This window comes from Silene latifolia, chromosome Y, assembly GCF_048544455.1.
Source record: "Silene latifolia isolate original U9 population chromosome Y, ASM4854445v1, whole genome shotgun sequence".
Lineage (NCBI taxonomy): Eukaryota > Viridiplantae > Streptophyta > Magnoliopsida > Caryophyllales > Caryophyllaceae > Silene > Silene latifolia.
In genome coordinates, this window is record NC_133538.1 from 220,040,055 (window position 1) to 220,056,974 (window position 16,920).

The 16,920-nt window shown below is 40.1% G+C and overlaps 1 protein-coding gene across 1 annotated transcript; it reads right to left on the bottom strand.

Moving 5' to 3' along the window:
- Positions 1-15,452: 15,452 nt before the first annotated feature.
- Positions 15,453-16,228, bottom strand: LOC141630095 (uncharacterized). Its single transcript, XM_074442971.1, has 2 exons — positions 15,850-16,228; positions 15,453-15,754 (listed from the first exon to the last, which is right to left on the bottom strand). The coding sequence occupies exons 1-2, from the start codon at positions 16,226-16,228 to the stop codon at positions 15,453-15,455; spliced, it is 681 nt and encodes a 226-aa protein (XP_074299072.1).
- Between the last annotated feature and the right edge of the window lie 692 nt (positions 16,229-16,920).

The following is a 16,920-nucleotide window of genomic DNA, read 5'->3' on the forward strand; positions in this document are numbered from 1 at the left end:
CCTTCCATAGTTCATATGGAGTCTTGTCACAGACTTTAGACGGACTTGGTTAAGTATTAGAGCGGCCGACAAAGAGCATAACCCCATAATGAATCAGGTAAAACCGTGTGACTCATCATGGATCGAACCATATCAAGTAGTGTTCGATTTCTCCGTTCGGACACACCATTCAGCTGAGGTGTTCCAGGTGGAGTTAACTGTAAGGCAATCCCACAGTCTTTGAGGTGTTGATCAAACTCATGAGAAAGATACTCGCCACCACGATCCGAACGCAGTGTTTTTATCTTTCTACCCAATAGGTTCTGTACCCTATTTTGGTATTCCTTGAATTTCTCAAAGGATTCACTTTTGTGCTTCATTAAGTAGACATAGCCATATCTACTTAAATCATCCGTGAAAGTGATGAAATACCTATAGCCTTCTCGTGCGGTGATTGACATAGGGCCACATACATCCGTGTGCATGAGTCCTAATAGGTCGTCCAGCGCATTCCAACACCTTTGAAGGAAATCCGAGTCATCTTACCGATGAGACATGATTCACACGTGCCAAATGATTGAAAATCAAAGGCCGAGATAGCTCCATGTTTGATGAGCTGTTTTACGCGTTTCTCATTAATGTGTCCCATACGACAGTGCCATAGATACGTTTGATCTTTGTCACCAACCTTTAACTTTTTATTCATTACGTGTAATATTTCCGAGGTCTGATCTAAAACATAAATTCCATTCATGGAGACTGCCTTGCCATAAATCATATTGTGTAAAGAGAAAATGCAAGTATTATTCTCAATTACAAATGAAAAACCAAGTTTGTCAAGTGCGTAAAACAGTAAATAATGTTTTTGAAAGACTGGGTACATAATAGCAATCATATAATGATAACTCAAATCCGCTAGGAAGCTGGATCACATATGTTCCCCTCGAGACGGCAGCCACTCTTGCTCCATTCCCGACACGCAGGTCCACCTCACCCTTTACGAGGGGTTCGATGTTTCGGAGCCCCTGCACATGATTACACAGATGAGAACCACAACCAGTATCAAGTACCCAAGTTCCGTAACTTGCGTGGTTAATCTCAATCATATGAATAAAAGTGGAAGAGAGAGAAGACATACCAACAGGTTTAACACGACCTGCCTTTAAGTCCTCATGATAAACAGGACATGTGCGTCTCCAATGCCCAGTCATGTGGCAATGGTGGCATTCCATGTTTTCACTCTTGCTCTTTGTCATGCCTGATGAGTTACTCGCCTCACCAGGACCACTCTTCCCTGAACCCGACTTCTTGAACTTCGCCTTACCTACTGTTAGGTTTGCCGGAGCTTTGCCCTTACCTTTCCCTTTGTTTGACACAACGAGAACATCCTGTTTCGAACTCCCACCGGACTTCATGTCCTTCTGGCCTGCATGCGAGGAGGGAGTGCATTCATGGGGAGTTTTCTTCAAATCATTCATATAGTAATTCGCTCTGAATTGCGAATAACCATCGTGAGTGAGTGAAGAATACGGTCGATAACAATATTCTCGCTGATGTTACAGATTAAAGGTCTCGTTTCTCGACATTCTCAATCATGCCGAGAATGTGTGGGCTAAGGTTGGCCCTTTCGGAGTCTCGCATCAAAGAAGCGAGTGGTAAGCTCATAGGTCACGATTCTCGGTGCTTTTGAGAATTCCCTAGTGAGTGTAGTGAAAATCTTGTTTGCACTTTGAGCTATGAAGCGTTTCTGCAAATTGGATTCCATTGCAAAAATAAGTACGTTCTTTACCGCACTGCTTCCCTTCCATGGCGAAATCGTTATACTTGTCGATTTCGTTAATTTCAGCCGTGGGGCCTGGGTTTGGTGGGATGGGCTCAATCAGATATTTGAGCTTCCCATCAGCAATGGCAGCATTCCGTAATGCCGCCTCCCGACCCGTGAAGTTTGATCCATCATTCTTGATCGAGTAGACCGATTCATCCGATTCATGAAGATCCTAAGCCAGGACTCACGGTCCAATGTGGCACTTGGCATTGGGTTATCACTTGAACCAGCCATTTGTTGTTTAGCAGTTTAATACGTGGTCTACACTGAAAAAGAAGAAAAACAAAACGAAATAAGCAACTCATCGAGGTGATTTAAGTCTATTTTAAAATTCATTTTAAACATGTAGACTCTTCCACTTGCATAATTGATCTCCCTCAAGAATGATACAAGTGATCCCAAGACTCAATTTCGTAAACCGATAAGCCAACTGTTTAGCTAATTCTTAGGAAGAACTCTTGGTCGATAGATTTCCGTAAATCCTATCTATAGTCCACCATAGCCACAGGATCGTACGAGTGACCATAGTGTTGAGATAAAATAGGTCAATCGGTTCCAACTTACCCGACGTAGAAGGGGTCATAGTATGCCTACCGACGAAGAAGGGATTCATTGGAGTTTGACCTATAAAGACCGTTCTCAATTTTTGTTTATACGAGGAAGATCCCATCAACTTAATTATAATTCATTTTAAGTGAACGAATAACTAGCGTCTGCGTGAATGAATCAATTTAGGTGATGGCTTGGCATGATCGTGTGACATACGAATGTCAAAGAAAACTAACTCGTGACCTCTATATGTGTCAGTTTTCATGCAATAAAATATAGGTGGTTTGGTTTTAGGCGGAATATGATGCAAATAATCGTTGCGAAAAATAAATAAAGGAATGCAATACGTAAATAAAAATTTCCTAGTGTGGCCTATCCTAATAAAAAGAACAAAATACAACTTTGGAATCCACCGTTGGACCCAAGAAGCTTGTCTTGTTGTTCCATCTTGATCCAAGTAGCGGGAGTGAGCATCTGGTCTCCGTCTTTGGTCTTCTCAAAAATTACAATTAAAATTACAAAATATAAACCTAATTACATTCTAATAAAAACTGTAATTACAAGTGAAAAATCCAAAACGGAGATACGAGATCTCAAAATACAACCAAGACCGTGTTCCATCATTACGGTAACACGTTCTACTAAGGCCACACTAAGTTACAATCGATTGTAAAAATTAAATACGTAATAAAATGGCATTCACGGCATTCATAATTAACGAAAATAAAAATGCATCAACTAAAAACAAATTCATTCGTGACATAATTCCGTAATTATGTTAAATTTATCCAAACCACCTTTTAACGATTAAAATTCATGTGATAAAACCGCTTCTATCATTTAATTTTAATCCATTACAATCCGTCATTTTAAAGACGCTTTAAAACAACTATATGGTACGTGAGTGAACTGATTCACTATTAAGCGAGTGTACTATATCCGTATAAAGTACATTTTGTAGCCAAAAGAAAATTTAAAACAAAAGAATAAATTTTCAAAGCTGTCAAAGACGAAATCCCTCGATCCAGGGACATAAGTGCTCGATCGAGGGACAGGAGGGCTCGATCGACTGAACTGCAAGTCGATCGAGAGGTATGCTAACCAGGAGGAGCTCGATCGACAACACAGGTGGTCGATCGAGTACCTATATCAGCAAAACTACTCGATCGAGTACGAGGACAACTCGATCGAGCAGTAGGGTTTAGAAAGGGGTCGATCGAGTACAACAGGGACTCGATCGAGCAAAAGGTTTTTGAAACAGGGTCGATCGAATACAACAGGGACTCGATCGAGCAAAAACAAGACAAGAAAAACACTCGATCGATTAAAAACTTGTTCGATCGAGTACAAAACATTCTGAAAAACTCCAAACCCTCGTGAAACAGTTTTGACGAGACAAAACAAAACCAATTTCGATCAAAATTGCATCAAAACAATTTAACAAATTGACAAAACTTGACATATTGTTATAATCTCCGTATAAAACAACAATATGCAAAAATTAAATCGAAAACAAAAAACAGCCGTGTGTAAACATGACACGGTTTACAAAAAAAATAGAAAACAACTGAAATAAAATTCCAGCCGCACGGTTTTCTAGACAAAACATGATCGTCTCAAAACGTTTTATGAAAAACACATAGAAAAATTTACGTGGCCTCGCTCTGATACCACTTGAGGGTCAATATCCGTATACTACCCTTTAAATATAGGACTATAACGTAAATTTAAACATGTGATTATAGTCATAAAACATAAATACAATAGAAACGATAAGGAACAAGAAATAACCTCGGGTCCTTATGATGCACGGCGTAAAGAACAGAAATCAAACGAGATTCCCTCCTAATTGTTGCACCCAAGACTTGTCCGAGATATGCCCTTGGCTAGATGGTGTTCTCCGATTGCCTTGCAATATTGGGAGAACTGATGTGAGGTTTTCGAGATGTGAGATCTAGGTTTCAGAGAGAAACTGTCTCCAAAACCCTAAAATTTTTTACAAATGTTTTGATTAGGTCAGAAGGGAGGAGAAACCCTCCCTTTTGTTCCCTCTCACTCGGCCGGCCATGGGCTACCTAGGGAAGTGGGCTTCCACTTCCTTTTAGTCTTGGCTCATGGTCCAAGTTCGCAAAATCGCTAAAATGTATATGACGCTGGTCGATTATAAATCGTTATCGGTTATCGGAAATTAAGGCATCGCTAATAATACGGGTTAGCTGAATTATTAATACGTGTCCGACAAAACAGTATTGTATAATTATATTCAATATACATTTAATTAAATATAAAACGCTTATATTTAATTTTACGAATTAACTGGTTAATTCGCCTTAGCCCATGATATTTAATCCGTATTAAATATAATATCTCAACATCACATATTTGACTAATTACTAGTCAAATAACTCGGACTAACTGGTTAGTCAATATTGGCATCTACATGACAGTATTTTCATACCGTCACATCTCTCGAACGTATCCTATAGGTGTGACTTTTAGGGACCAGTTGATCACCGCCATCTGTATGACAATAACGTCAAACTTATCTAGCAAGCCAACCGTTATTGATAAACGTGGATCAACTGATAATAATACCAAAGTATGCCCTTTGATCCTTTTAGAGGTTTATAAGTCCTTGCACTAACTGTTAAGGACACCAACCCCAACAATACTTACCTCGGGCAACTGAGATGGTAACAGCCTTTCATGCTAGGGTAGTCCTTGATAAGGTACCTTGGTATGAGGGGGTGTTACAAGTGGTATCAGAGTCGACGATTCCGGCACCTAAAACTAATGAACCCAATGAACTTAGGGAGTCTTAATGAAATGAACCCGGGGAGAGTTGTTTGGAGCTACCGCAAGGACTTGGGAGACGTCCCGGAGTCGCACTAAGGCCCTTACGATCTCAAGCCGGTCACATGGGGGGAAAATGTTGTATGTTTGAGTCATGTGTGTTTGATACCTATAGTTTGAATCTTGTGCATGATTGGATGGAATGATGAAAGAAGTGGAATGTGATAGTGGTTGAAAGATGTATTGAGGATTGTTGATGTTCAACTTTGAGCATGGAATATGTTGGCATGTTAAGTGTTGGAACATGATAAAACATGAAAGGTAAATTACGAATTCGTATACGATAGATCTTGAGCATGAAATATGTTGAGCATGTTACCTGTTTAATATGTGGCTTTCAAAAAGGTAGTGGTACATGTGTATAAGATATGATGATGTTAATGTTTGGTTGTTGGTAGTAGCATGCGATTAAGGTCATGCGTCTATATATATATATATGAATGATGTGTTTAATTTTCATGTGAGTATGATAAGAGTTAAATTATGTACTGCTTTCTTGAAGTATTGAGTTGTTGTTGTTGCCTTATGCACGTTCAAATTGTTTGGGTTTAGAAAATTTAATTTGTACGAAGATCGATTACGGAAGGGTTGTCTTAAAACTCTCATAAGTCGAGTTCTAGAAATTATATGGCTGTGATTCCAATTTGAGGTGATATCTTGTCTTCTTACGATTCTAACGATAGGTCACACGCCCAAAATGACCAAGTAACGAGTGAGATATGACTGTTTTACGAAAACTGGACGATGCTGAGGATCGTGTTGGTACTCGACCGAGTAAAGTAATACTAGACCGAGTAAGGGCTACTCGGCCGAGTATTCCCAATACTCGACCGATTAATCCTCTGTGATAATTACGTTCGCTTCTGGAGTCGAAAACTCGGCCGAGTAATATAGTTACTCGACCGAGTATCCTGTACTCGACCTAGTATGCTATGTACTCGACCGAGTACCTCAGTGGGCGGCTATTTTGAGTAGGTGGCCATATTTTCACCTTAATTTTTAAGTCGGTGGCTATGTTCTTACATTTGTTTTGAGTCGTGGGGTATGTTCACACGTATGTTTTGAGTCTTAACGCATTCTTTTATATATGTGACGGTCTTGATACGTAAGTTACCAAATGCTATGATAGGGAGGATGCCGGTGTATGAGAGATAGGTGTTGGATATAAAGGACATGAGTTATATGTGGTTTTGAGGGATAGTGGAACAAGAAAAGAGTAGATTGATGAGCTAATCGAGACAAGGAGCATGTTTTGTGAGATATAATGAGTGATATTGTCATGGGTTGAGTAATATAAAAGTAAGTGTATATGGGCAAGGGTGATGTAAGTGTAAAGAAACGTGAGAATGAAAGATTGACATGAGGGATACGAATAGTGGCATATTGGGATGTGTAAATATTTATGGAGGGAGACGGTTTGGATTGAGTTGCTTAAGGATATAGGTGATATAAGGTCGCTATAGAGAGATGGAAACGAATAGTGTATAGTGAGGTCAAGTTATGTCGCGATGAGTAGACAGTGGTTGATTTGGGAATTTGCAATATCAAGAGGTGAGCCTAGTGTGTAATTCTTTGGGCAATTAACGGTATGAGATGAATTTTTGGTTTCCTAGGGATACGACATGGAGATACGGCTTATTGAAGAATAACCGTTAGTGTGTAGACTTCATGGTAACAAGTGCGGGTGAATAGTATGATGGGAGGAGATAAGTGATAAGAAATAAAGAGAAGATATCGATATGAATTACTAGAATTTGGGTTGTGGAGTAACAAGAAGGTAATCGGATTACTAAAGAGTTAGGTAGAAAGAGAAAGGAGATGAATTATTAATTGGTGTTATTGAGTAAAAGGGGAAAGAGGGATGGAAGTAAGTTGAGAGAACGTTGACCGGAGTTAAGGAGCTTGAAGGTAGGAAATTATGGATATGTACGATAGCCTCACTAGAGGGTGTGAGTTAATAGTTATATAGGAGAGCCAGACGACATGTTAGCCGTGAGTTTCGAGGTATTAAGGGAATAAGAAGCTGGTAGAGTGTTTGCACGATCTGAGATTTTGGTGGAGAGTTAGGTAACGATATGATTAAGGATAGAATAGGGAATAATGTTGAGGTAGATTTTGTTGATGGATTGAATGTTCGTTATTTGGGATGATAACCAAAGGGAGGAAACGGATTGTTATATTAAGAAGTGATAGTAAGAGAGTAATCACATGAAGGATGTTGGCGTCATAGTATTGTTACTAGTGGTTGAGGATGATGTTAGCTGTCCTAATGAGGTTGATCTTGTGGAGGTGATTAGTATATTTGGTTGTGAGGGAGTATAAGATGTAGATATATGAGGTGCTCGCTGGAAGTTGAGCAATAATGTTATGGCTACATTTGCCGGAGGGGTGATAATTGCGTGTATGAGAGGATATGTGATGAAAGGCACCTGAGTTAAGTCGGGATGAGAGGTATTCATTGTCAAGTGGTAACTTACGTGGTCAGGATTGGCTAGTTAGATTCGATTATGGGTCCATGAGGTGTGTAAAACTTTGTGTGAGGTCCTGGCCTCACGAGTAATGGTGTGGCGTGATAGTTACGAGTCGTTATGTGTGTGTTCCGCGTCATATGTTATACTTATATGTGTATGTATGATATCTGTAAGTGATGGTGTGAGGTTCCGGCCTTAAGAGTCATGGAATGGATAATATTCATAAGGTTGGTATTTGTGATCCCGTCTAATGTGCTGCGTCGTGATCTGGTAGAGCAGTTTTAAGACAGTCTTGTGGTCAAGGAAGTTATGATGAGTCAGTATTATGAGATTGTAAGAGTTGCAATGACTATTAATGTGGTGTTGTGCACTGGACACGGTAATTCGTGTTGTGATACGAGTATTTTCGTGTTGTCATCGATCGTTGTTTGTTTACTGCTATTTCTTGTCAGTGTCAGTCGGGACATATAGACCGTTGTGTTGTTTCCTGATGTTTCTTACCAGTGTCAGCTTAGGAGTGAGAATAGAGTATGGTATGAGAGAGAGTTGAGTATGGTGTTGTTGATGTCATGGCATAGTAATATTCTGTTAATGGGACACCGTTGTGAGAGGTTGTTGGAGTGCTTTTGATCTTGTGTTAGATGAGGCATTGGTGGACATAGTTGTGAAAAGAAATTGTGGAACATGTGTGGTATTGAACTTGAAACTACAAGTGGTTTAGCACCTTTCCTTGGGACAGGGAGTACGGAGTTTTAGGACTTAGTATTGCGTCAAGTTAAGGGAGTAGTGGTAATAAGGAAGATGAACTTGAGAAGCTAATGTAAGTATGTGTAACACTTGAGGATTGTGAGATAAGATTGTGGAGATGAGTGTATATGTATATAGAGGTATGTCATCTTGTGGTAATGTAGAAGAGATGGAGTAGTGGTCATATCGAGGATTTTATGATATATGTTACGGGAGTGCAGAATAATTGGAGGCACGAGAACTGTTAAAGAAAGAGAGTCCTGGATATAGGAATGGTGGTCATGCAGTAGTAATGAGGATTATGGGAGGTATAGCAAAGGACCTTGTATTAGTGAGTTACGAGGACGTAACATTTATCTTAAGAGGAGTAGGATGCGACAAGAGAGTTTGATGGTCATACAGGTTGCAATTGGAAGTTTGAGTGTTGGTGCGGAATAAGGATGGATTTGTGTGATTGCCGATTTTATTATAGATAATGGCAGTGCTCGTACTAGTATGATGTTAATGAGTGAGAGTAACGGATTGTGTGAGGATGTTTATGTGTGTGAGTAAACTTCGAGGAGGAAGTTCGTTTTAAGGATGGTAGAAGTAACATTCCGTTTTGATAGTTGATCTTATTTTATGGATTGTATTGGTATTGAGTTTCTAGTGAGTGTTATGGAAGTGAGACAAGGTTGAAAACATTATATTGTGGTTATTCGATAATATTATGAAGTTTATATCGAGAGGATTTGTTATCTAGTAGCGTGGTTGATGGAGTTAGTGTTAGGTGTCCAAGTGTTATAGGTTAGGTTGGAACTTCGGGGACGAAGTTCTTTTTAAGGGGGGAAGACTGTAATACTATGGATTTTATAGGCTAGTACTCGACCGAGTATGGCCTACTCGGTTCGAGTAAAGTGTGTTGGGTATTCTGTTTGGCTTCTGCCTAGGAATACTCGGTCGAGTATGGGTAATACTCGACCGAGTAGAGGGTACTCGGCCGAGTATACTTTATACTCGACCGAGTATCCGGTCTGACAGGTTTAATTCCGCGATTTGGTTAAGGTGATTAGAGATTATTATAAATTATACTTTTACGGTTTCTGAATCATTTTACCAAAACTAAACGACGCTCACTTCTCTCTCTAATCACCCTACCCATTCTCAAGGCTAATTGATCGGTCGCAAGTCTACACTTCCGTCTCTTGTCTCAATTTAATGGGTAAGTCTCTAGTTCGTTGTAATCTGCTAATAGGTTGCCTTTTAGGGTTTTGCCCCAATTTGTGATTTGGGGGTTTAGGGTTTGTTCATCATATGTGTGTTGATTGTGGATTATAATTGTTGTAGGTGACGATGTGGTAATTGTTGTGCAACTATATGATTCATTGCAGCATAGCGGATTGCGAAAAGGTAGGGTTTCTCCTACTCAGTACTGTTAATTGATTGAGATTACATATGTTTTATAATTGTTATTATCTGCTGATCATCGGAGGTTGGGTGTTGTGGTGACTATGTTGGTGTGGTTGTGTTGTGACGGTTGTGGTGTTGTGACAGTTGTGATGTTGTGTGTGTGATTGTGGTGGAGTCACTTACGGGAGTGGCGTCACCCTCTAGTTCACCCTCCGTGGAACCCGTCACGGGAGGGGATGTGCACATTAAGGGACAGGGATTGTTAGTCACTCGTTGAAGAGCTGGACTAGGTGGGGATGGGCTGCGGTCACTCACTGGCGGCGAGGATTACCTGTTGCGATGGGTAATCTGGCAGGGCTACACACTTCGGTGTGTAGTCGGTTACTGTGTGAGATCGGGAGACCACGGATGGAGGATGATCACCCGGTTACATTATGTGTTTGTCTTATCTTGATTGAACGGTACTGACCCTGTGTTGTTGTTTTGTAAAACCTGCGGTGATCCATTCGGGGATGGTGAGCAGATTATGACAGGTAATGCAGATGTTTAGCTATGGGACATTCATGGGGAGTCATCACTTGAGTCTAGCTTCCGCTGTTACAAGTTTAGTTGTCTTTGATTTAAGTTGTATTGAGACCTTATACTTTTATTTTTGAGTCGACCGAGTTTTATGTAATCGCTAACTCTTTATACTTTAATAAATGTGTTTTTGGATTGTTGCTTTTGATATATACTTACCTCGGGTAACCGAGATGGTAACAGTCTTTCATGCTAGGGTAGTCCTTGGTAAGGTACCTTGGTATGAGAGGGTGTTACAATGGTTGTGAAGCAGTCATCCCTACAGAAGTACATATGCCAACTTCAAGATATAGCTTGAACAACATAGAAGCAAACAACAGCCTGATGTAGGATAGCTTGGTCCTAACAAAAGAGTTGAGAGATGCTGCCAAAATCATGATAGCATGATATCAACAAACAGTAGCTAGAAGTTATAACAAGAATGTCAAAATCTGAGTTTTCAGGGAAGGAGACCTAGTCCTATAAAAAGTATTCCCAAACAAAAAAAGAAAAATCAGCAGGCAAGCTTGCCCCTGTATGAGAAGGCCCATATTTAATAGACTTAATCGTCATGCAAGGAGCATATAGGCTACAAACATTAAAGGGAGAAATGATCCAAAGGTCCTGGAATGTAACTCATTTGAAACTATTTCATATATAAATTCTCACAATAATACAGCTATACTCTGTTCTGACAAGGTAAAAATTTAATTCTACTTACACTTATTTGATATTTTTAAACCCTGCATGTTCTGCCTGTCAAAATTGTCTGCTTTACATGTCCAACATGCAAATTCTATATGTATCTTATATGCAAAACTTATATGTTCTACCCTGTTCATATATGTCCTGATATAATATTTGAATCCTAAAAAATTATACATGATCTGTTATTACATGAATAAGTCTTCAGGATTGAGGGCTACTCTATTATATCCCACTGCTTTATTTTTTACTCTTTATTTTTGTTGCACCCTGTCGTACCAAATGAATGTTAGTAACCCACACCAGATACAGAAAATATAGGATTAATCAGGCAAGAAATAATTGCCTGGCCCAGTGACAGGTTAAATCGCACACCTAATCAAAAATAACCAACTGGCCTAAACTAATGTAGTAGATGAATTTAGGATCGTGTCCAGAGAGAGATAAACGTGTTCTATCTGCTAATTATGAGTCCATCTAAGTAACAAAACTGGGGGTTGATTGGTTTGATTTCTAAACTAAGGTAGCGAAAAGTAGAGAAATAAAGAGTAGCGAATGTGTCTAAAAATATAAGGGGAGATAGCTAGGATAGTCGGTTCACCATGGTCTAACAACGGTCAAGGGTAGGGTCAAAGACTGGTCAGATTACGGTCTGAAGAGTAGTGATAAGGTCCTCTCGGTCCACTAATCACCCTAGAAACTTTCTAATATGCTCTCGCTCTATTTAAATTATTCTATTGTTCGTAGCAGGTCTCACTCTCTCCAATCTCTCGATCTAGGTAGGAGTTTACGAGGTTAAGTAACTAGTCGCATGCATTCAACTAATTAAATAAGATTAATTACTACGATTAACAATTCAAATATATAATTATTCCAGATCTAATATCCCGATTAAAACCGTCTCAAAACCATGGATCCCCTAAATCCCAGTATAAAGGAATTAGCTACGCATAATTGTAATAATAAACTCAGCAATAATATTGGAAATTAAACTAAACATAATGATGAAATATAAAAAACGATCTAGCATAAACTCGCAATTAATAAAGAAGAACGAAAAGATTAAAACAAATAAGAACTTGAAGAACGAATGTTAATTAATTACCAGAATAAAGAAGAGGAATTACAAAGTTCGCAATCTGAAAACACTAGAACAAATGTAACGTGTAACAGTGTTTTGCAAAAGTGAAAGATAACCTAAAAAGGTTTAATCAGGCGTCTTAAATAACAAAAGAGTAAATTATTCAACAAGTCACTAATGGGCCGAAATGCGTACAAAATGGTAAGATAAAATATATAAATGAAGCACGCATCACCCAGCAAAATGCAATAAACATGCAAACAGAAATGTAATAAAAATGCAAATGGATGCAAAGAGACAGATGCATACCCTCCCCAAACTAAATCACACAATGCCCTTATTGTGTTCAGCAAACACCTGCAGCATCAAAATATATGGGAGAAGGGGTACACAAAACGAGATAAAAAACAAGTAAAGCAGAAAAGGAAGAGAACTCACAAAATAGAGCGTGCAAAATACCTCCCCAAACCAGCCAACAACAAGGGAAGGTCGTAGCCAGCTGCTACTAGTCGTCGCCCTCCTTGTAGTCATCGTCTTCCTCCTCCCTCTCTCGGGAGCGTGAAGCGAGCTCAGCACAGTACCTCTCCTCCACCTCGGTTGTGTCCTCTGTAGTAGTCGTGCCAGCAGTGGTAAGGTAGCTGTCCTCAGGGTAGCGGTAGTAAGATGGATGTGGCCACCCAGGTGGTGGCAACCATCCAAAACGGGCGTAGCGGTCGTACACAGAGAACTCGGCTAGGGCCCAGTTCAGCTCCATCCTAGGTGTACGCTTGCACATGTCAAGTAAAAGATAATCCCGCCCTGCCTGATCCATGACCAGTGAGGGCACAAAAGGAGGTGGACAAATAAAGTGAGCCGGGTATACCTGCTGAGGTCCAGGCTGAGTCTCAGTCTCAGTAGTGGAGGGTGCAGTACGTGGAGATGCACGAGGTGAGTCAAGTGGTGCCCTAGAAGAATGACCCGTCTCCTTAGTGGTCCGAGAAGACTGCTTAGAGCGAGCAGTGGACTTCTCGGGCAGTGAGTAAGGAACGTGGTAGATGGGACAAGGGGGTCGGGCTGCTTTATTCCTTACATTGGACATAGGAATAAGAGGTGGGAGAGTGTCACAAGGTAAAGGGACTGACAAATACGTGGAGATCTTCCACGTGTTGTCATCAATCAGCCACTGTAAATGTTTCATGTATGACACAGTAAAAAGACACAAGCTATCAATGTCTGGATCCGCATGTCCAATGGGTCGCATGCCTCGGGGAAAGTCAAGAAAGAGGCGGCGGCCGATGTGTGTAACCAACAACCCCCCGTAGTGAATAGAATCCGATTGGGACATTAATAAATCGGTGAGCAACAAGATATGCAATATTAAGAACAAAATGAGTTCCACTATCAATGTTTAGATAGCCTACTAAAATAGACAACTCTTCACAATTCACATTGTTGGACTCTTTCCTAGCGAAAATAGTACCGCCTATATGGCGGAGCCAGACATGGATAGGTGGGTGATGAACACATTTCCCCATCTTCCTACCCTCAAAGTGATCAGATATGGCGCCCCACATGGAGTCAACTAACTTCTGAGGGGCCGTGTGTGGTCCCTCACTGTGTAAGCCTATGTGACCGCCAAACTCAGCTAAGGTCATACGAAAGTCCTGGTTAAAGAGACGAAAGTGGACGCAAGTAGAGTTGGTGTCTTCGTCATAGTCCCCTGCATAAATTTTAAAACTGCTAAAGAATTCAAGGGTGGGTGTCTAGTAAGTATACTCCCTCATACTCACCAAACTACACATACCGGTTCCATTTAAAATTTCCACAACAGGTTCATAAATTCCCAAAGACACTAGACTGTCACGGTCTAGAAAATGGGTTGGAACAATGGGGTGCTCTAACAGTGCACTAAAACGATTCCGTTTCTCTACTGAATAAAAAATTACCTCGGAATCTCGCAAACCTTCAATAGACGGAATAGAAGTATAGGGAATAAGTGTGGTACCCATTTGTGGCAGTATGTGACTGTCATGGCTGCTGCTGGAAACTGGTGGCGTCATCTCGCGTCATGACGGCTATCCTGCAGTCCGTCTTCTTTTGCCTTCCATTATCTATCTAGCACACAATTAACCATAAATTAGCATTTATATGGTAAATAAAACGCACAAGACACGCACAAATCGCTGCTAAAAGACCGTCACCAAAATCGCACAAATTCATCTCAATATCGTTTCCCCAAATCGACTTGAACACTACTCTAATTTTGGAATCAACTAGTTGATGCATCAAAAGGGTAGATTAAGCAGGAAACACACGATTTGGACATTAAAATCAAAAACCCCCAAATTTTATAACCCTAATTCGAAACTAAATCAAATGGAAATTGGATTAAAAACTTTGAAACAAAAGGGAAATTGAACAAAGATGAAGGGGAAACTTACTTGAGTGAAGTGGAGACGGAAAATAGGAGGAAATAACATAAACAACAAGCAATAAAAATTGGAAAAGAGAGGATGAGGAGGACGGGTAAATCTTCGTCGCTGTTGCTGCTCTCTTACGTCCTCTTTTTTTGTGCTAATAGAATGAATAAAGGAGTAATAAACTCCCTTCTTTTAACTTAACATGCTGGCAACTCTTACCTTTAGTCGATCGACAACCACATCTAGTCGATCGAATTTTTTCAAAAACCTGAGTCTACGTTTTGGTCGATCGACTACAAAACAATATAGTTGATCGACTTTTTCTGACATACTGCTTCTTATTTCAGTCGATCGACTATCCAACTTGGTCGATCGACTTTTTTTACCTTATGTACGCAGCGTGTTTCCTTCTATTTGAGCGTAATAGTCGTGAATTTATACTGCCTTGAAGTAATACCTGAAAGATTCATCAAAATTGTCCACAATAGGCAGAAAACGCACACAAGAGTTACAAAGTACTCGGTGACAGAACCTAAAATAAAAAGCAATAAATGCACACACGAATTAAAGAGTTGATTACAAAAAGTATACAATCCGGGTTGCCTCTCGGTCAACGCTGGTTTTTAAGTTCCCGCTCGACCCTTGTTACCTCAATTTGCTGGCTCAGAAATAGGGTCGAATTACAGCAACTCGACCACTCCAACAAAGTCATTAGCATCGTAGTAATGCTTCACTTGGTGACCATTTACCTTAAATTTCTCTCCCGCGGAGTTCTCTAGCTCAACGAACCCGAATTTGGAAACAGATATTACCGTATAAGGGTCGCTCCACCTGGACTTCAACTTACCAGGGAATAGACGGAGACGGGCATTGAACAGTATCACCTTCTCCCCAACTTAGAACTCGCGCGGTATGATCCTCTTGTCATGCCATCTCTTGGTTTTCTCCTTGTAGATACGGGCACTGTCATAGGCATTCAGCCTAAATTCCTCTAGTTCATCTAACTGCAACAAAGGTTTCTCACCACATAGTTTAGAATCAAAATTGAGCTCACAAATTGCCCACCATGCCTTATGTTCTAGCTCCACAGGCAAATGACAAGACTTACCATAAACTAAACGATACAGCGATGCACCAATTGGTGTCTTAAATGCAGTTCTATATGCCCATAAAGTATCATCTAATTTCATACTCCAATCTTTTCGTGATTTGGATAAAATTTACCTAAGATTTCTATAAGTTCCCGATTGAAAACTTCTACCTGACCACTAGTTTGAGGATGGTACCCCAAACCTCTACGATGTTCTACACCATATTTGGACAGAAGAGCAGTAAGTTGTTTTTCTTTAAAATGCATACCTCCATCGCTGATGACAATTTGAGGGACACCAAAGCGGGGGAAGATTACCTTTTTGAAAACCTGGATAACAGTCTTTGCATCACAATGGACCGAAGCAATGGCCTCTACCCATTTGGACACGTAGTCCACAGCTACCAGGATATACCTGTTGCCTTTGCTAGACGGGAATGGTCCTTGGTAATCGATGCCCCAGACATCGAAAACTCCAACCTCTAAAATGCCAACCAGAGGCATCTCGTGTCTCCATGAAATATTTCCCGTCTGCTGACACGCATCACAAGCTACAACAAAATCCTTAGCATCTTTAAACATGGATGGCCAATAAAAACCAGACTGAAGTACCTTAGCCACGGTCCTAGAGGGACCGTGGTGACCACCATAGGAGGAAGAATAGCATGCTTCTAGGATATATTTAGTCTCCCACTGCGGTATACACCATCTGTAAAGACCATCAGCACATTCCTTAAATAGATAAGGATCATCCCAGAAGTACTGCTTCACGTCATGAAGGAACCCCTTCCTCTGATGATAACACAAGTCAGGAGGTAATAAATCACCTACAATAAAATTAGCATAATCAGCATACCAAGGAGTTTCAGCATTAGAAATAGCCAACAAAATATCATCAGGAAAAGAGTCATCAATAGGTAAAGAATCTCCCCCTTCTTGCTATTGGAATATGTGTCCTCCGACAATAATGCGATCACAACTGTTGATCATGATGATCACATGTTTAAATCTCATTTTAAGAATACATGTGGCATGTAATATTTTACAGTCAACTGGTCCACACATATCGGTAATGATTGGCTGACTAGAGTTTGACATTCGTCGTGCGACGGTGGTGATCAGTTGATCCCCTTAGGTCATACCTATAGGGAAATACTCTTAATTGATTATTTAATTAATCGTATACCGATACGAGTTAATTAAATCGCTTAAAATTGACGGATGATTTTGTGAGTAAAGTTAATGTGTCTTATTGTAATTTGATTAAATGAGAT